Source organism: Anser cygnoides, chromosome 5 (assembly GCF_040182565.1).
Source record: "Anser cygnoides isolate HZ-2024a breed goose chromosome 5, Taihu_goose_T2T_genome, whole genome shotgun sequence".
NCBI classification, from domain to species: domain Eukaryota; kingdom Metazoa; phylum Chordata; class Aves; order Anseriformes; family Anatidae; genus Anser; species Anser cygnoides.
In genome coordinates this window covers 55,208,483-55,230,547 of record NC_089877.1, presented here as the reverse complement: position 1 = coordinate 55,230,547, position 22,065 = coordinate 55,208,483, and the positions used below count along the sequence as shown (strand labels likewise).

General features: G+C 37.9%; 1 protein-coding gene across 4 annotated transcripts in view; it reads right to left on the bottom strand.

The window, feature by feature from the left end:
• Positions 1-22,065, bottom strand: part of PPP2R5C (protein phosphatase 2 regulatory subunit B'gamma) — an 81,324-nt gene that overhangs the window by 28,648 nt on the left and 30,611 nt on the right. For 3 of the 4 annotated variants that reach the window (XM_066998346.1, XM_066998347.1, XM_048069887.2), the window contains exon 4: positions 1,686-1,885. In XM_066998346.1, coding sequence (XP_066854447.1) covers positions 1,686-1,885 — 200 coding nt within the window. Of the gene's footprint in view, positions 1-1,685; positions 1,886-21,825; positions 22,062-22,065 lie in introns of those variants that run through there. The other variant, XM_013198299.3, reaches the window with a different exon arrangement.

Below are 22,065 nucleotides of genomic sequence, written 5' to 3'. Positions count from 1 at the left end.
AGCCTTAAAAAAATTGCTATCTGAATTTAACCTAAAAATCCTAGTCCAGGTCTGACAACGGTTACTGACAGTGTCTGCCACAACGCTGTACAAGTCTTATACAAGGAAATCCCATATCCTTTAGATTCTTACAAGTAAAAAGCATTTTAAATTCACTGAAAGAATTGTCAAACAGATGCTGTGAGCCCATAGCAGAACATTGGTGATTAAGAGTCAAATTCTGCACCAAGATTTATTAGACTGACAAAATTGCCAACTATATTACCGTTAGTTGCATCTGAAAGCAAAGGAAGTATATATTTTCCTTGGTTAAATGTATCCTTGCCATTGGTTTTTGATGGAGGAAGATAATGTGGGCTCATAATGCAGAAGTTAAGAATTTATGGACAGTTAAGACTCCTTGCAAAGAGCAAACACTAACGTTTTACACGGATATTCAAGCCATCATCATGAATTCATTTTTTTTCTCTAAATGAAATCTCAGAAAGTTTATTCTTTTATAATTCTCTTTCCATGAGTATCAAATATTCTCAAATAAACTATCGATTAGCAAAAAACATATATACAAATAGGCTATCAAAACATAGGAAAAGACACGGTCTACATCTCATTAACCATCCTCAATGTTTTGTGTACATTTGACTTAAAGTTGTACAGAATCCTCATATACTCAGAAGTTCTCATGAAAATAAGTTCTGTATCAGTGAACACTTACAGTGTAAGCACTCTTCAGAGTAACATCTTTAATACTATAAATCTTTGAATCTACTCCAAAGATGCTTCACAGTCTCTGATTTGGAGCAGGACCTCAATATCTGACTGAGTTCACAATGTTAAAGAGGCACCATTTTCTTATTCACCCTGAAAGCTCAACCCAACTGAGTATTGGGGGGGGGGCGCAGACCACCATGTCACATGTGGTCAACAATTTTTTGTAAGCTTAGTAGTTAGCTACTTGAAAAGATGCTTTTTCTGTTCTCAGCCCAGTTGTTACTCCATGCAACTGGTGTCCAGTCACCACAATGAGAGCAGAAAGACTCTCCTGTAGTTTCACGGCCTCCTCTGGACTGAACTTACACAGGACAGAAAACAAAGTCGGTCGAATTGGTTTGGATTTAGATAGCAAAAGGGAAGAAAAAACACAGGTCTAAATAGTTCATATAACTTGTTCCAGCAGAATCTTCATCAGTGTAATAAAATAAGGTCTGAGCCTCATTCTCAGCTCCAAATGCAGAAAAAAAACAAAATTTCAACCATGGGCACTGAATGTGATTATGTGAGATTATCAAGACTGCAGAAGTGATCTTAATTCTAACAAACGCTCAAACTTTCAGTTTTGCAATCTACTCGTTCTTTTAAAAACTAGATTTACATCCTTCACCCCCATCACATTTTTATAAATGCCTATTATAAAAAAAGTTGGGGGGGAGGGGATGGATCATCTTTTTTAAATAAAGATTTCATTTTTATCAACTTCATTTCTGCTACAAATATGCATCCAATTTCTCTTACTTGAAGAGTCAACACTTGCAAGAGGACTTAAAAACACTATTATATTACCATTTTGCCAATGTGCAAACATAGTTGATCTTTCTGAAGATTTCAGTAAGATTTCTTAAAACAGATTGACACAGCTGAAGAAGTAATTATGAATTAAAAGAGTTCAGAATGGTTCCATTACTTACCATATGAACTACTTCAGGGTAAATAGGTTCTGTAATCACATTGCGATTGTGTGTGATATATTCTACCATTTCACTTAAAGCTGCTCGTTTTACTTCCTTCCACTTTAGGTCACTTAGTGGATCAGAAACAAAGTCAAAAAGTACACAACATTGTCGTAACTTCTGGATAAAAAGCTTTTCTTGATCAGCAGGAGGAACATCTGAAAAGTGAAAATAATTGGTTGTAAGTTATATTGTAGCAGACTTTACTCTTTCCTCATTTTTATTTCCCCAAGACACAGGTACTGTAGTGTTTAAGACTAAAAGCAAACTTCCCAAATCTTCAAAGAACTTCAGGAATACAGTGGTCCAAAGCAAGAACCCCAGTAAAATACATTGTACGTGACAGGATGAATTAACAAAATTCCAAAAGTGATGCGTGACTGCCTTCACTACAAATAGGTGCTGCACAGAAAAAAAAAAACATACTTGAAAAAATGCCTCAAGAATTCCCTAGAGAGCTCAGTTTGTGTACAAAATACTATACCTGCAGAAATATTCCTTTTTGAGTACTGAGAGGTAAATCGGTGGATTTTCAGTTTCATCACTATATTTAAGCCAGAGTCACTTTTTAAAATTGTGATGTACCACCTCACAAATTCCATTATTTCCAGCAAGCATGGAAATAGACTGCAGTAACCACATGTAGGCACAGAACAAGTATTTATTTTTAAAACTTCATTAACACAAAAAATATTTAAAGAAATTTGAATAGATGCACGTAGGATCTTCAACTATTGTTCAATTTATAGCATCACTTTGAATGTTTTACATGTGCAAGAGACAGTCCTGCATCATGTATCTTTTGAAGCATTTTTAGCTCAGTTAATTGTGGCCAGCACTGCAAAATTAAACACTGGCGTTCTGAAAAAGATCAGAATTACCAAATGTAAGCCATGAGTTGATTTATACATGTATACATATATATGTATTTATATATATTCAAATAACATGCAATAAAATAACATTGTCAGCTCTCATCAAGGTGAGTAAGACATGGAAAAAAAAAGACCAGTAAATTTTAAATCAAAATGAGTGAATAGTTGGTTTGATATTTACTGATTGTTTAATCATCACTGAAGTGCAGCTGGTAAGAAAACACAGTAATAGGAACACTAACATTTCTGCCCATCTTCCTTTCAAGTCTCCCAGTGCCCCTTCTGTCCAATTTTTTTCTCCCCTTTCCTCTTTTCTAGAGGACCTTTGATTGACCCGTGAAGCTACTCTATCTATTCACAATGTTTCTGAACAAGTTTGCTGGTGCTTTGTTTTACCGTTCCTCACGTTTAAAGTGACTCTTCTCAAGTGTGTACAAATCCACTTAATTTCTCTCTTCTGTGATACCTTTTCAAAATACTTCTTTTGGTAACTCTCTCTAATTCTGTCCGTAACACTGTTATATCAATTTACACATGCCTATCCTTTATACAGTGCTTTGTGCAGTGCTATTTTTGCTGTTTGACAAGGACACCTAGGTTCTCTGAAAACTTTGAAGGCTTTAATTCCTGTGCTTTTTACACCTTAATCCACCCTGATGATCCTCAAAAATTAATTTAATGCTTGTATGTGAAGTAAAATTAGACTGTCGTCCAGTTCAAACATACAGAGAACCAATAAGCAAGGAAGCCAGCATTACTTTTGCCATCAGTACTTTCCAAAATAACGAACCTTCAAAAATGTAAAAATACACTCGTATCAACACAAACCCACTAGTTATAATCTGAAGCAAGCCTAAATCACTGTGTCCAAATTTAGATGTAGAAGTTTAAATTTAGGTTACTGTTAAGAAAGAACTAACACTAGACTGCTATTTATAAATATTCATATGGTGACAACTTAAAATATCTCTTACAGCTAACGTTTCAACAGTTATGAAACAAAAAGTTATGCCTCTAAAATTCTACAAGGTTTAGCTGTGATGCTGCAAAATTCCCCATGTGCTTTGCTTTTTGTCTAAGTCACCCCATGAGTAATTAAGATGATCAATGTATGTGACATTATAGTTTATTATATACAGCAAAAGCTTTCAGGATTAGGACCTTAACTTCCAGTAAATTGGGAATATTTAAGTAACTGGCCAGATGTAAAGAAAACAGTACCATATTCTGACAGCAGCAAAAAAAAAAAATCTATGCCAATTAAAATGGCCACGTAACTACAGCATTAAGTTCCAGACAAGAAATGAGAATATACCACAGAGCGTAAGTTAGCACCATAATGCATTTAATATTTTTGCATGACAATTTTTTTTATTGTTGAATATGAACAACTAAGCCATTAATAGCATGATAAAAGACAAAGTAAGTCTAGATTGCCTTTGTAAAAATGCTTGCAGTTTGCTTCGACTTCAGCTGACAGATTGTCTTTTTCTTCAGCGCACCATAAAATGCAAAAACTTTCTTAAACACAAGCAGTAAGAGCCATCACCAGACAAAGGATTTCAAGTGGTACTACTGAATATAAACACACACAGCCTAACAGATGAACATGTAACCTAGTAAACTGCCTGACATATCAGCCCAGCTGATTAGTTAATATAATGAGTAGCTCTCCTTTAAATGCTTGACAAATGTATTGTCAAGATAGCAAACTGGAGTGGCTCCTTCCTCCCCAAAAGAACTTGCTCTCGAAAGTACTTTTGCTGTAATAAACCTGTATGACATATTTGGTCTAAAATACTTTTTTTTTTTTTAAAGCTACAGACACTAAATTGCTCCACTAATCAACTGCAGAAGAAAAAAACATAGCGGAATACCTCCAAAGAAGATACAGAACGACAAAAAACTGTACACAAAAGAAACCATTATTGGTTACAGACTTCAGTGTCATTAAGGCACCTTGGATAACGAAGAGTTCAAGAATTAGAAAGAAGGTGCTAAATGGCAGATGTGAACAACTAACTTTCCAGCAAATTAAACAAAAATCCTGTCCAGTGTTGTGAATAATTTCAAATACTTCAAGCCACACAAATTGTATCTGAATACATATGCTTTTGTCTATTTAGATTAAAAACTATAGCTAATGAATAATTTCTCCTGGAAAGAGTATTTAATGGAGTCATTTGCATGCTGAAAGTCAGGTAAATTTACGACCTGAATGTAAAAATGTTTGTACAAAGTGGTTACCTTTTCCCAATTAACCGTAAAATGGAAAGTGGTTCAGCCTGAAGTGTAACAACATCATTTCACTTAGGGATACCGTGCTGGAGATATATACTACACAAAATCCAGAGACCTTAATCATAGAAGTAATGGACATACAATTACAATGATTTCCAGTACACCAACCTGGAAGGAGAGGAAGCATTACAGCTATAATGAGTACTAATCTCTGAAATTAAAGACTGACAACTAAGAGGGTCCAGGAACACCCTCACAAGGCAAGCCACCTGCATCACCACTTATTTTGAATTGGTTTAAATATTTTAAGTTTAATATTTATCGCTCAGTGAAGTGAGAGATGGTCTTTCTAGAGACAGAGAAACTCACATATTTGTAAGGAATTGTTTGTCATGTCACCTCCCAGCCTTGTAAGTGTTCATCAACAACTTTCAAGTGTCCGGACCTCAATTCTCTCGTGGTGCTTGCCTGGGGTACTTGCCATCAAGTCAAGATCATCCCTACTCGTAAGGTTTGAAGGAATGATTTCAGGATGACAGAGATTAGTGAAGGTGGCCAAGAAGCAGACTGGATAGACCAGAATTTTTGTACAGAGAATGTACGCACACCTGTTTAATTATGAGATGCCCCAACAAGTCATTTATCCCTAGCCACATGCCAGGGACTATCTGGCTGCGTGCTTTCCATTCACTGCGTGAGAACTTCTACATCATCTTCCACTACAATTAATTGTAACCTCTGACTTCTAATTGCTTAAGTTAACTGACATACTTGAAGACCGTGTTATTAGGTATGAATTTTTTTGTAATTGAGCAGCTCTGGTGCTCCATTCCTCAATGACTGAGGAGGCTGTGGTTATTCAAAAGCTACTCCTTACAATTATCCCCAAATTGACTTTTGGTGCTATTCACTGAGTAATGCTTAAAAACTCTCCCTTTGCTATTTATATCACATATTCAATACTTACAGAATTTGCCTAAGTGTCTTAGCAGAACACAGATGATTTCCTTGCTTTCACAATAGAACAAAGTTTTGCCTCACTTAAGAGAAATAGAAATAGAAAAAGAAACGAAAGCAGAAAACATGAACAAAAGTTCAGTTTCTAAGCGCCCAGACATACCTGCAATACTACATCACACATTTGCATTGCAGGACTGCAGAGAACTTACTGTTCTCTGGGTAACTTTTTCAGTCAAATACAAAAGTTACATTTCAGGTTTTATATTTTGTGTCATCACTGGGTGTCCATGACTGACTCACTCTCTGCCTTTTCCAGAGAAGACCGTTTTTCTATGACAACAGCGTTTACCAGCTGCCGAGGGGAGGACAAAGGCAGGCAGGGTAAGCAGGCGACTCAGCAAGGTCATACAAAACAGCTGTTTTCACGTACAGACTGCAACTGCAATAAAGCTAGAAGTTGAAAACATTCAGGTTGTGGCCTGACAGGAAGAACAATACAATTGCTACCACAAAATATAATTTGTGGTCAGTAAGAATCACTACGTCATTTTAAAAGCAAAAAACAAATCATGACTGAGAATTTGCAGAAAATACATGTAGGAGATACAATTCCTTGTAGCTGTGTGAGCACTTGCTTGCCTGTTTGTGAAGGCTCAGCAGAGGTTATCAGTTTTGCTCAGTTGACCGTTTTCCACTTTATCAGAAGGAAAAATACTTTTTTCTTTCAAGCTGGCTGATATTAAGAGCTACCAATCAGATTATGGACATGCGTATCAACAAAAAAGAGTTCCTATCATTTTAAATGCACAACTAGGTTCTTCACGCAGAAGCATACCCAGGTTTAAGTAACAGGATACACAGAACCAGCACACTGAGGAAGACTAGCATGTGTAAAAAATAGGTCATCGTAAAAAGAAAGGCTAGATAAAAAGCACAGGCTAGAAATAATCGCTTCCTTAACATACAGGTGTAGAGCAAGAGTCCTAGCACGATGCTTGCTTGCAAGCAGATGATAAATCTTATGAAATGTGTCTCCAAACCTACTGAAGGTTACAGTTTTTAAATAATATGGAAAAACAACATTTAACTGTAAACTAGGGGGCTATCAAGGACATACCATCAAGTATACTGACTGATAACATGGTCCCTTCTGACAACAAAAAGCAAGTATTAGTGTCTTTTAAATTGGCTGTCCATTAGAAAAGCAAGCAAAATTGAAGCATTACTGGAGCTTTGTAATTTGCACTACAGAGTTGTACTTCAGCATGAGGAGTTCAGTATGTTACAGGCAATCTTTGTTTTTTTCCCAGACACTGAAGTTAATAGTACCATGACGGCATTTTTTCAAAGAATAGGAGTGTTCAATCTCTAGAGTAAAGGAAATGGAAATTGCCAGCCATGTAGGTAGGGGGACTGCAGAACATGGGAAAATAAGCATAATCCATTGAAACGTAGACTTAACAGAAATATCACTTTTTCCAGAACTAGTGATCAAGTTTTTAAAGAGGAAGAGAAGAAGAATCACAGAAAAATGGAAAGATTACAAAAAAAAAAGCTTGTCTAACATTTAATAAAGTTCTATTTAAAATAGGTACTTTATTTTGAAATGGTTGAATTCCTATGCTAGTCCTCAGCAAGGAGCACTTCCCTGGGTTACAGAACTTAATTTTTCTTGCATTTCTATTATTTGACCAACTCATCACAGTTGCTGATTTTCTTCAGCAGATTTTATTGCAATTATTTTATTGAAATTATAACAAAAGAAATTAACAGTACTTAGAGACAAAACTCTCCCAGATAACAGTATTCTACCCCAATAGATGATACTGGAAGTAAGGGGGTGGGGAGAAAATCTTCCAGTTCACACATGGAAAGTTTAATTAATGCTGTTACGTCTAGCAGTACTTTAAAATACACTTAAGGAATACAAGGAATTACTATAATTACATACAATATGCAATACACTTGATACAATAACTAGCAACCCTGGGAGTGGGAGTTTGGCTGCAGATTACTTGAAACAAGGTATTGTTATGGATACATTGGATGGAAAAAATACATGAAATATTGCTGTTTATATTGTTTTATCTGGAACACTATTGATCCTGTAGAAGCTTTTTTTTTTTTTCCTCCAAAAGAAATGCTTAAAACAAGAAAAATGCCCATAGTGATCAAAGCCACAGGAACACCCATGGGAAGACACACAGTGCTTGTATTAGACTCAGTATTTTTATATATCATGCTGTCTTAAGTGGCACAGAAAAGCAAATTCTACTGTCTCACTACTGAAGATAATGGGATTCACAAGTAAGTGAAGTAGTGTCATAAAAGAATGCAGGCTTTTTCCAAAAGAACTGCAGCTGAGTTTCTATCACAGCTCCTTCAAGTTTGAGGTCCTTCTCCATTTACCATTTATTATACTATTATTACTCAAATACATTCCAACTAAGTTCTCAACCTTTTTTTTTTTTTCTCCTTTCTCTTGAAACAATGCATTTCCTGTCAGAAACAGGATGCTGCAGGTTAGATGAACTTTCAGCCTGGCCTAGAACAAAGCCCACGATTCTCCAAAAATTCCAGGTCAATAGTTAAAAATGCTCTAAAGATACTTACAGCTTCTGCAGGACAGACAATGAAATGTTTTAACAGCCCAAATAGCTAATATCATAGCAAAATTGTGTTGTTCAAGGCCAATTCGATGGTGAGCTGAGACTGGTAGATGGATGCACCCAGCCTCTATTAGTACTTGTACAGCAAACTGCAACTTTAAAGCATGACCCTCTCTTGGATCTGCTGCTTTTATGCAGCACCACTGTTCTCAGCAGCAATCCCATAGAGAAAGGAGAATCAGCTGTAAATACTGGCTATGCCCACTCCTTTGCCTTCAAGGAACTGAGCTGCTGCCAGACATACCTTTTGGCTGTGCTCCAGGTAACAGGCATTTGTAATTGGAAATAAGAGCTTTTGGTTTGTTTTCTCAGTCTTTAGAGAAACCGCACTGCTGCTAACTACTGCTGTTTCACATTCCGTAATGCACCTGAATGAGACCGGCACCCAAAACACGGTAAATATTTCCCTACATATTGATATTAAATAAAGTTTAAAAGTGATGCTTGAAATCCTATCCATGTGGCACATTTTCTATCTAAAATTCAAAAGCAAGCTGCATTTGATTTCACTTTCAAGCTGTTCAAATTTCTGCACATTCAAGTACTCCATTTGTGGTTTTACTTAAGTTTTGTTTTCAGAAACCAAAGGTCCCAGCTAGTAGTGAAAATTCAGCTTTATTTTTTTCAGCAAAACAATAGAGCTGACTTTGCTTCTCTGCTGATGTGCAGTCTAGGTCTAACTGAAACTCTGTTTAAGAGAAAAGTTTATTCCACCTCTGACGGGTTGTGTATGAAACTAGTCTTAATCTCACGATACAGAAAGGGGGAGGGGGAAGGCTGGAGGAACAAGATGCTGGAAATCATTACATAGACAGGTACATAGCATATAACATTTTTTTTCTAAATAAAGAAATCATTCAAAAGAAAGACTTCTCATTGGATTTAGATTTTTTTAAAGCAATACAGTCTTGCATTTATTAGAAAAAAATAAACTAAGGGCTGCTAGAATTAAATCAACTACTGTAATACTAATTAAACAGCAACAGCAAAAAAAACCCACAGCTTACAAGAGGCAGAAAGTCCTGAGAAGCACACGTTTTGTCAGTCCCGGAGTGAAGCTCAAGAGAGGTGCTTCACAACAGTAATCCATTAGGAAAGCTGCAGTCCTGCAGTCTTGGGGGAATCCCACGTGGAAGGCTATTGGTGGTGGCAGCTATCCCCTAGCTACAAGATTAAATTGTGCGATTGATGATAGAGAAGCTTTATGTAATGACATTTTAACTGTCAAAAATAAAAATGGGAGATTAAGGACTTCAACTGGCAAGGAAGTAGAAAAAAGTTTGCTGTCATTCTGCACTGTTTGGCAGTAATTTTTTTTTTTTTTTTTTTTAACATATTTAAACAAGCTGAGGCACTGTAATGACTTTCACTAACATCTTTTCCAGGTGTACATTGTAACTACTGATGGGAAAAGTGGATCAGAGACACACAATGACTTACTACATTATGTAATGATTCTTCAAAAGTGGACCAAAACCACCCTGCATCTAAGCTCCTGCATTAAAAAGAATGTTATCAGAAATCAGCTACTTTCTTAGAACCACCCCCCAAAACAGTAAAAAACACCCTGAGATCAGATATATATTTAAATCTAACTGAACTAAGCATTTTTAGACTAGATTAAAACATTGAAAAAAATAAGAGAGTAGAAGTCGTAACTGCATAAATACTTGGAAGGCAATGTGCCATACAGAGGAAAACAGGAATGCTCATACAGGAAATGACAAGTGAAACAAGCAGAAATGGACTTGACCTAATGAAGTAAAAATTCCACCTGAAAATTAGGGAGAAAAATGACAGCGAGTAAAATCAAATAGACAATGGAAGAAAAAACTGTCTTAACAAGGGAAGCAGGAACCAAACAGATACAGATCTCTGAGCTTTTTGGCACGCACACAGTTAACATGACAGGAAAAGCCATTTTTGAACACAAAGCACTTACTAGTAACCATAAGTGAAAAATCCTCTATTTCCTTTTTACTATGTACTTCAAAAGATACAAGTAACCTTGCATCCATTTTCAATGGTACAATAATCTGGAGTTTTACGTAAACAAAAATATGCAACATCAATTGCATTCGAGTTTAAAAGTATTTTTAATATATATAACCGTCTCTCAGAAAATGAAGAACTGCCGTCAAGGTTACTGGTGAGACCAGACTTAAGTTACATTACAGAATGTAAGTGCAGTGTGTGGTGTAATTTATATGCTTTATATTAAGAAAATTGAAGAAAACAATGAACAGCTGAATAAAACTCTGCCACTTTTGATGCTTGCTTGAAATAAATCTAAGCTAATCATGCCGAGCCATCTACTACAAGCAGAAATGCAGCTTCCTGAAGCACACCACAACTCCATATACCAACCTGTAACTCTAGCCAGATACCACTCAAGAGTGAGTAACTTGCCAACAGTATTAGCTGTCATACATCTGTGTGAAATGTGATTCAACGCAAAACCAATCACCAAAATATGTATAAAGTATCTTGGTTACTTCCTAAAGAGCCTATCAGCATGGTTGTTCCTCTCCTTGCTGTTACATGTGATAAACCCTGTGGGTTACTGCTTGTTTTCTGTTAGACACTTTGGAATTGTAAAATACATAAACTTAATGGTGAGATCTAGAAAAATTATTAACAGATATCATAAGATTTCATTGAAGAACACTGGGTCAAGTGTTGACTTGGAAAGAGATGACGTAATAGATTAGAAAGCATGAAGAAAAGAGAACCACGGTTTTCTATAGTTAAACCATAGAAAGAAACCCTGAGCGTTTCACATCCTAACGCAACCTAAACCAAACGCACAACCCCCAGGCAAGAGTTCTTTAAGTTGTACCACAGGCACAGCTGTATGCACTCACTGAAGCTAACATTTATTTTTAAATTAATCAAACACTTCTAAAATTTTTCCTTGATGATAACACTGAATCAGCTGAATTCTCCATTATTTTCAAAATTAGAAATAAGATCTGGAATAAGTGTTTTCAAAAAGTCTATTCAGAGGGAAGGCTCTACCAGTGAAGGTAACTGAGCCTGGATGCAAACTGAGGTTCTGACTGAACTTTCAACAGACAACAATTACCACCCCACGTGTATTCCTGAAAAAATCCTACTTTCCAGTTCAGTACGTTGCCTTCCCCACTGTTGGCATAAGCAACACTTCAACAGTTACATATGCCTATGAAATTTGGGAACCTTGTGTGATGCAACTTGGGTAAAAGAAGTGGTCGGCATAACAGCAATAATGCCTGGGAGAGGAGAAGTAACCTTAGAGCTAGGTCAGTAACTTGCTTAGCAGCCAATGCTCGCCACGTCAAGTGCTAAGAACCATTACTTCAAATACTAACAACAATTACTAGCAGTTCCCCGCTGGGAAATAAAATTCATGTTTTAGCAAGGGAAGTTTTGACTCATATAACAAGACCATAGTATTGACTTGTATTGAAATACATGCTTTCAACATTATTTTGCATTAAGATTAAAGATTAAAGACATAGATAGAGATTACAGATAAAATATATACAGGTATGTTATGGCAGGAATGAAGTGCTTCAGAATTTTCCATTTAACTCAATTCACAAATCATCACTGCATATTCCAATGCTATTTTCCCTCGTGTACATGTTTTCAGACAACTACGGTATTTACTTCACACAGATGTCTTTAGGCTCTGGTCGGGCTAGTCTTCAGTCTCACAAAGGGATTCTGGACAGAATGGAGCTTGTACCTACTAGCAACAGCATCCCGAAAGGAGTACATTGCTTCGCTGCCAGAAAGGCTGATGTTCTGCTGGTAACGTGCACTAAATTTCTACCACTCTCCCACAGCAGAACAAGTGGACCATTTCTTTATGTAACACACTCAAATCTGAGCTTCCAACAAAAGGCACAAATAGCTTGGCTTGGCTTTCTTAGCTATGGCTGACCCACTACTGCGTGTCCAAAAATTCTGGTCATGTTTATAAACACCTCACTCCCAGCAATTTCCCTAAGTATGTATTAAGGCTATTTTTAGTTACTATCTTCTTTTTAAACAGAAGATTTAATTGAACAATAAAAGCAGTTGATTATAATTTCTTCTATTTAAAATAAACTTTAGCATTCATTATCCCTTAAGCTACGTTAATGAATACTCACTTTCCAATCAGAGGGAGTGAGAAGAATTAGGCAGTAAAGTCCATGCTCAAAATTTTACTTTGGAGAGCATGTGTTTACTCTGATTCAAAGGTCAGTAAGATATTAATTTCCTACCGGGACAAGAACAAAACCAAACTTTTCATACCATGCAAATAACTTCAATAGGCAGTCCTCAAAAACCAACCAAACAAAAAACCACCCACCTCTGCATCAGATTTGGGATTTCGAGATAGTTTATGTAGAAGGTTATATGCTAACAGATGCAAAGGATAAAATAGAGTGCTGGGAAGAGGTTGGAAGAAACATTCTAGTGTAATTAAAGTTCACTTGGAGTATATCTTTGAAGAAAAACTTATTATACCTCAAAGAACTGGTAACAGTTTTTCCTTAACCTGCTTATGAGATTTCAAGCTTTGATCATTTTGGTCAAGTTTTCTTTCCGATATGTGAACGAAAACAGAACACCTCTGAAACAGCACTGACATTGTTATGCTTTGACTTCAAATACAAAAGCAGCATGAAAATTTGGTTCTAGAGGTTTTGTTAAAAAAACAAAAAATCAGTTGGCAAATCCAAAAATGCAAATTAAAGAACTTCTGTAAAACTGATCCAAAGAGAAAAGTTTTCAAGTAGCAGACTGCTACATATAACTGGAGAAGTCCAAAATGAATGTTTTTTTTTTTTAAACTTACTTTTTACATCTTTTGGTTTCGTATTTCGTCTTTTCTTTAAAGAACTTATAAGGAAAATGTTTACTTCATAAAATTCAGACAAGTATCAGTCACAAGAGCAATTAAGAAAATTGAAGCCTGACATAAAACTGTCACTTCCACCGTTACTGGTAACAGTTCTGAAGCAGTCCCCCATCCCTAATTTAATTGCCTTTGAAAAAGGAAACTTAACTGGCAAATTATAGCAGAAATGGTGTTGCACAACCTGTATGCACATTAAGTGGAATTCAATAAAACACGTGCAGATTTGGCTTTAAAAATATCATGCATTCATTTGCATTCAGAACATCATTTAACTCAGCTGTGTCATTTTTAAACACAAGCAGGTGGACAGAAGCCAAGCACAGGCTCTGTTTCCTGAGAAGATTGCACTTTCACTCATATAGGTGGTTTAGGTCAGGCAGAAAGGTTAGAACATAAAAGCCATTACCAGCAGAGGAACATCTTGTTTGCATAGATGTAAATACTCCTGTACCTATAAATGAAAAATATTACTGGTACCCACTACTACATGCTTTACAATGGTTTCAGTAACTAGCAGTATTTGATGAAGAATCAGCTGACTCTATAGAAGTTACAAGTTAACAATGATGTTGGATTTTAATCTTAAAACGTATGTCATAGCAAAAAATCACCAAACAGAAGAATTTAGATGTATAAGTAAGAATTGAGGACGATATGCATTTATGTTGATACAATTTTGCTTCCTCTGAAGGGAATACCATTACAGTATGACTCAATAAATACAACTTAAAAATTCCAGATGACTACCTTCCTCTAATTTAAAGGAACTTTTAGCTCAACAAAAAGTCCCCTCCCAAGACTTTTTACAGTCAAACCCTTTGAGATTTTAAAGGCAGTGTGAACAGTTAACATCCTCATTGTTTCCAGGAGCTGAATTTATACATGCACACTTCATTTGGCTGAAAGATTTAGACAAAGATTAAAAAATACAGAAGGAACGACAGAAGTACAGAATACAGACAGTAAAAGCAGTAACACATTAAACTCAGCAGGTGTGATAAATATGCAGCCTCCTTTAAATGTGCTCTTGGTCAAGTATTAAGAATGTTCCCCATGAGTTGCTTCAGGAAACACCAGTTTAAAGAAAAAACCCACAAACATCAGTCTGTGTCTGGCTACGTACTATGGCTACATCTAGATGTCCTTCTAAAAATCCAGCAAAACCATCACAAGAGGCAATAATACTGCAACAGTCATTTGTATGAAATAACAGTGCTGTGATAGTTTAGATAATTATCTAATACTAATTGATGACATTCTTACATACACATCTCACAATCCTACAGATATGAGACCTGGGTTCGTTAAGAACAGAAGTGCTGCTTGTTCCTGGGGAAGATGGTCTTGTTTCTCCCTTTCAAAGCACCAGTTTCAGGAAGAACAGTAGAGGGTTTCAAAGCTAACAATTCCATGTACAAGTGGTTAAGCAAGGCTATAGAGCAGCACTGGCCAAGTATTTGCTACGAGGATACAGGAAAGTTTCAGCAATTTTGGCAAGAGGAGTCAGGCTGAACATCAACAGAGTCTGGGTGGCTCAGTAAGAAGGCACAGGTAAAAACCTTCGAACAAGCAGCCAGTGCTCCCACCTCCAGATTATCAAATTTCAATTTGCTCTGATGGGGAAGAACAAGCATTTTTCATCTCCTTTAAACCCCAGCTAAGATTCATCCATGCAAAACCAAGAACTGCAACCCACAAACAGAACAGAAAATGCGTGCTGATCATGGGAAGTCCCATTAACTGGATTAAAAGTGGGGAAGGAAGTTTTGAAGGCACAGGAATATTTCCACGAACTAAAAGCATGCCTGCAATTTCAGAAGAAGCTGTCAATTTATATTTTAAATAAACTGAAAATGAATTAGCATGGCTCATTAATGTGATGGAAACATCTCTGAAGAAAGCGATTATGGGGTTTACTCTCTACAACTTCCTTCTCAGGAAGATCCTACTCACCACTGACAAAGACTCACTGTACCTTAAATGTTTACTACATTTAAATGTGTCGAAAGATTAAAGAAAATTAATGGTCAAGCAAACATGCATGCTCAAACCGGTTAAATTCATTTATCATCCTTAAAAATACCTACTTGTATGGAGGTAAAAATTACCATTGCGCAGGAAGTACAGTGGGAATAAAACACTTTCATTTCCCACAGCAGGATACACTAACACCAGAAAAAATAGCATGAAAGGTGACATTGAGATTTCTACGTATGCTTTCAAAATCAATACAGCTCAGTTTCAGACTAATAAAGCATTAATAAAAAAAGTGATCACATGTAAAGGAAATTACGCTTGAAATTTACCAAGTTCTTGGAAAGGATTATAAAGTAATGACAGGTGACAGTTATCTCAGGAATTAAAAAAAAAACACAAACTTTTAACAGTGTTTTTATAATGCAGGAAGATTACCAAAAACATGTTGTGAGGATCTGTGGTAGAAGTTACCCTGTTCAACATTTTCATAAACAATACAGAAGATTAATAGTGAGGTCACACAGTTTGTTAATGGAATATTCATTGTCACTTTAAAGCCTGTTAAAAAGAGCTACAGAAAGATTTCACAGTACTGAGCAAATGAATTCCATTTATTACATATTTTCAAATGCGGATAAATGTGAAGAAATGTGGGTGAACCAGCTGACTGCATATATTTACGAGTTCTAGCTTACTCAAAAGATATTTTAGTTATGGATGCTCCCTAAAAACACATACCTGCCAAACAATTTTTGACTACTGCTGAGCTGCTAAAAGAGCATTAAGAAAGTAACAAAACATTGTTTTTGTGTGCCAATATTTTTAATACTGCATACAGCTCCACTTACCCTATCTTTAACAGTTCACAAAACCAGTGAGAATCATTTAAAAACACCGTAACAGTTTTCATGAAAGTAGTACACAAACTTCAGAGTTACCACAGACGTAAAAGTACTAATAGGCATTTTGGCACTAAACGCATTAAGAAGTCTACTTCAGTAACCAAAGGGGAAAAAACAGCAACCAAAAATACAGAATATTGCTCTTCAAATTTTAAGAAGTACATTAAAATTATTATTTTTTTAAGTGACAGAAAGGGCAGTCTTTTTTGCCCCATATGCAATAAAGAACTGCAGGATCATAGCATAATTTATCAGAAGTGACTGTCTCACTTCTGCTGGTCTAACCCCCGCTCAAAGCAAGGTGAACTACGTAAGCAGAGCTGCTCATGTTGCCCACTCAAGTTTTCAGCGTCTCCAAGCAGAGATTTCACAGCCCCTTTTGGAATCTTGTTCCCATGTTTAAACACTTTCACAGTGAATTTTTTTTTTCTCCTTGCATTCAGTTGCAATTTCTTGCATTGCAGCTTGTATCAGTCATCTCTCTTCAGGCACCGTGCATCTCTGAGAAGCGTCTGGCTCTGTTCTCCATACCCTCCCGTCAGCCGAAGAAAACATCTCTTCTCAGCCTTTCCTTCCTTGGGCCAGCAAACCCAGTTCTCAGCCTCCTTTTGTGCATCGTCAGATTAATGGCTGCTGCTCTGCATGCTGAATTTGGTCTGCATTACTGCTGAAGCGTGAGCTTTGGCCTTCACTTCCATTTAATTAATTACAAAATTGATTTTTTTTAGCTCAGAAAAAAATCCTGTGAAGTAAAAGCCTTTGTGATTTTCAGCAAGTACTATTAAACAGAAATATCTACAAGTCAATTATTTTTCAAGAAAAAGAAACATGCTGGGTTCTTTGGGTTCTTTATAAAATGAAAGCACTGAGTGAACTTTTCTCCTTTAAGGAAAATCACGTACTTCAGGTTTAAATGCATCATGTAGCTCACTTAAAAGCTGCTCCCTCTGTTTACTCATTGTCAAAGGGACTTGACCTTTCATAATCAACTATGAAAATACAAAGTGGAAATGCAGCTTACAATAGCTGGAGAGCACTTGGTTTCTTTAAGAACCTGGCATTAGTTTATGATGATTTGATCTGGAGCTGAAAGGTTATCTAAGGCGGCCCAAGCTCAGAGAAACCAGCATCACGAGGTGCTTGATGCTGTGTTGGTACCCAACCCAACAGAACCATCAGCTTTTACCAAGCTTTTCTAAGAATGTAAATTTCTATCCATATCCTCAGATAAATACATCACAAGAATGTTACCGCTGCCATTTTTAGTCATACCCTGTAGAAGAGCACTATGTGGAGATGGAATATGAACTACCTTCCATGGTCCCTTGCTCAGGATTACAGGGAGCACATGAAAAGAACAGGCAGAGTTAACATTACCTACATCTTCAAACAACCAACCCCACAAACTTTCACAAAATCCAAATTAAGTTAAATAATTACAAAGTTGAGTATCAAAAAATTTTACTGCTCTGGAAGGCAGAGGACAACAGACAATGAGGTATTTGAAACAGGTCACAGCCTACAGGAAGCACTGGTGGGAGCTGACACAGGATCAGGGCGTTCTCATCCTCCCTCCCACACAACTTTCACCACGTCTTGCAAAGTATCTTGAAAATCGTTTTGGAAAAGCGTGAACAGACAATATTACCAATTCCACTAAGCAACTAGGCCGCTAAACTAACTTCTATACTCTGTTAATTCTGGCAATGCAGACCAGAGCAGAGTTCTACCAATATTTTGTTCAAATTTCTGAATATCTGTGTCTTGACTACATGAAAACACTGTTTTTCAGGCTAACAGCAGTCAACTGCACTTCTAATGAAAAGCGTACCCCCCCAAAGGAATAGACATTTATAATCTGCCTACACAAAGAATCAAGATCATTTTCTAACTGCACTCTGTCCTACAGCTACAGCTTCCTGCAAGACAACTCACCACAGTAAACACAAACTGGTAACTGAAGCCTAGTGACAAATGTTAACAGTTTGTTGTAATCTATGCTGCTTTTACAGCGCCTTTCTTTGCTTGAAGCACTGAGATGGAAATCAGAAGGTCCTGATTCCTTCCCCCAGGCCTCATCTCAGTTACTTGGATCAGGGCCCTGAGTGCACTCCAGTCACCCTAGGGGTTTCGCTGCCAGAAGGGCTCCATAAGGAGAGAGAAGCATCTTGAAAAACCATCCTGCTCTGCTTCCCTCTTTGCTGTAAAAATCTTACGTTTGCAATACTTAATAATTCTCTGCTGTCCTTACGTCACCTTCATAGCTAGTGACCTCCACACAAGGATCCTACAGGAACTCTCCATGCAGATACCCCACAACCAGTTGCTTTACCTTCTCCATCTTCGCTTGTTTCACAGCCAACTGCACACACACAAAGCCTCTACTGAGGACCACAAACCACAACAGCTATTTCGTAGCCATAACAGCTGCTCAAATTGAAACCGATTCTCTTTAAGCTTGCAAGGTAAGCTTTCAGTTCACTGCAGTCACTAAAGCCAAGCGGCTGAGCCGACCATTATGTGCTCTGTACTCTAGGACGATCGATGCAGCAGCATGACTTGGGCCCCCTGGAAAGCCTGGTGTGGGTGGAATGACCAAGGGCTCACTACCCCAGTAGCCAAACATTCTTCCTGAGCCAGCGCTGTCAGCACAAGCAGATAACACACAGTAATGGCTGCATGCCACTTGCCTTTGCCGTGGACTGGGCTCTTCTGATGCTTGGTGTTTTCCAGCAATGGGTCCAGAGTCATCTTCCGCGGACCCGATTTCTACACATTGGTCTTGGACAACTGCCACCAGTCTATAATTGTGACAAAGGGCAGAGTCTCACTGTATTCAAACCAGAAAAGGAGAGCCGATCTAGTGACAGTGATCAGGGCCAGCCAACAGTCCAGTGGTTGTGGAACATGTCCGCAGTGAAGAGGCAGGTCAAGCCAGGTGGTCAACACATCAGGACCCCGAAAGGCAAGGCACACCACCCAAGATATGGCTGCAGCCTGGATGAGGCAGTGACCAAAGCCAAGGGCCTGAGCCTGAAAACAGCTCCTGAGTGAGGGGGGGAACCCCAACAAGACTTCTCACGGCTCTCTCCATGACAGCCTGACTCAAGAGCTGATTTTGAGCACCAGCTGGGGTATTCAGGGCCCTGACACCTCCTATCCTACAAATCCCCATTGTTCCTCCAGAGACAGCAACAGTAGACAATAAGATGTTGACACCCTTATTTCCTATTCACAAGGCTCTAAACATGACTTTTTAAAAACACCTGCATCTATTTTCCCAACTGTGGTGCTTTGGCAAAGCTACAAGTAACCCAGACAATAAAGCTGTCTGCAGTTCAGAAGGGGGAGGAAGAAGAAGAGCAAGCTTCCACCTCTTGCCAGACCAGACTTCTTTTTAATTCTGCAAACTTTACATATTCCATGTGATCCAGGTATAGAAAGTGTATTAGAATTAATTTTAAAAGCAAGATTGCAATTTTTATTTTCAAGTAATTCCTGATAGTCTGCTCTACAAAAATACCCCCTCCTTTTTCCCCACTCACCCCAAATAACATTAAGGCCAAACAGAGTATTTTACCCTCTAATATATAATGGTAAAACAAGATACACAATCTCAAACTTTTACTTTAAACACCATATGAAATTTGTTCTAAAGCAGATTTACCTTTTAGTGGAGAAGATACTACCAGCCTTTTTTTTTTTTTTAAGTTAAAATTCTAGCATTTGCAGCTACGAAGAGAAGCACTTCTACTAGAAAATTCAACCCATGCTTCAACAGATGATGTAAAAGGACAACTGTAAAAGCTGCATGGATTAGAACAAGCAGTAAACCTTTGTCATTAGGCTTCAGAGTTATCAGCTCACTTTAGCTCCTATTTATTTTAAATACATAGTTCTGTAAGGATTCATTTTGGGGGCAAATCAGTACTGGTCAAATTAGAGCAGCTAGTGAGATGAGGTGCATACAAAAGAATGAACTAGTATGGATGGATGGAAGAGATGCATTCTCCTCCCTGCTCCCCCTCACCTCTGAAGAGACTCCTCTGGGCTATAATACCAGACACCCATCTAATTTCCTACCATGTGAAAAATGCAAAGTAATCCCCCAGATCTTCCTTAATTGCTTACAAGAAAGTTGACTTTCTTCATTAATAAAAAAAAAAAAAACAAGAAACACAAACGTAACAACACAACCCTTAACCTCAACCTTATTAGCATATTATCCTGTGTACCAAAAATTTAGTGTTTACAACAGTAAATTTCAGAAGTTTCTTAAAATGCACTTCCACAATTGCTTCCACAATTACGTATTTGATTTGAGCAACAGGGATAATAGAATCACTGACGTGAACCCTTTTATCATATTAAGACAAAGGATTATTGCGGTTCATCGTTATAACACTTCATAGTTCTGCCTCCAACCTTTGTTTTTTTCTAAAATTCACTTGCGCCTTTAAAAGATGGGACTTCTACCCTTCCAAAATGAAGCACATATCAGGAAATTAAGGTGATTTGCACAGACGGAAGAGTGAAGGCCTGTCTACAGTTCAGGCAGTCGCATTTATATTCCCTTGACAACAAGCAAAGCCCTTATTCTAACTCAAGGGAATTTTACCACATTCCCCCCCACACACACTCACAGACCAAAATTAGAGTCTTCTAGAATACATCTAGTCTCACTTCAGACAAAGAAGGGTAAGGCTCTCGTAGAGATAAAGAGAAATCATGATCTCTTAATATATGAAGACAACTGCTATTGCTTAGAGGAGCAGGCTTCTGTGCGTTTTGTTTATTAAAAAAAACCACGACACTTTCAAAGCAAAATATTTTTAGTGAATGGAATATTCATTAAAAAAACCTTTTCAGTACTAACAACTAGCCTATGCCATGGAAAGCCGAGAAGGAAAAGGTAATCAAGAACAGTATCAGCTGTGTTTCTTGCATATAAGTGCCATTGTTCAAGCTGTGCTGATCCCATCTAATAAATGCTCTGCTTTCCTAAAAAGTTCTAAAACAAAGCCAGCTTGAGGAAGACGTTAAAAAAAATAAATGCTTTGATTGGTTACGAAGCTTGTTTATGGGCATGTAAAAACACAAAGAAACACACGGCAATGCAAAATTCCACTAACCGCAAGAATACAGAACAAGACACACACCTCGATATTATCTAAAAAAAAAATGTCAGGAGAAAATGCATTTTCCTAAGGGACTACGTAATGTGTAGGCTTGCAGTGCAGCAATTCTGTAGATCCAAGAGAACACGTTTCTGTGCAGAAAGCTAACAGCGAAGGCTGCGCAAGCCACCAGGCACATAAGAGCTCGCTTGTTAGCGCCGAACCGCATCTCCTCGGCAATGCTTCCCGGCTGCACCAAGGCTGTTCTCCCCCCGAGTGTCACCCCTGCCCCTCCCCAGCCACCAGGCCCGGGGGTCCTTTCCCCGGCAGAGCTGGGGGCGCACACCCAGCTCGGCTCCCCCTGCCCCTCGCGGCACCTTCCTGACTTCGCATCCCTCGGCATCAACCGAAGGGGGCTGAAAAGGGGCGAAGACCCGGCGGTAGCAAAACCCTCGCTGCTCACCTCTGATGTGCAGCAGGGCCAGGGGCTGGAAGGGCCCGTTGGGACCGGCCGCGTCCACCACCACCATCCTGCCGCCGGCCCGGTTACATGTCAACATCGGGGCTGCGCCGGGGGAGGCAGCCCGCTGCTTACGGCGAGAAACCGGCCTCCATTTTAGGTCGTTTTTATTTTTTTTATTATTTTTTTTTTTATTAAAAAAAAAAAAGGCAGAAACTGAGGCGCTGTGCAGCTGGAGGGAAC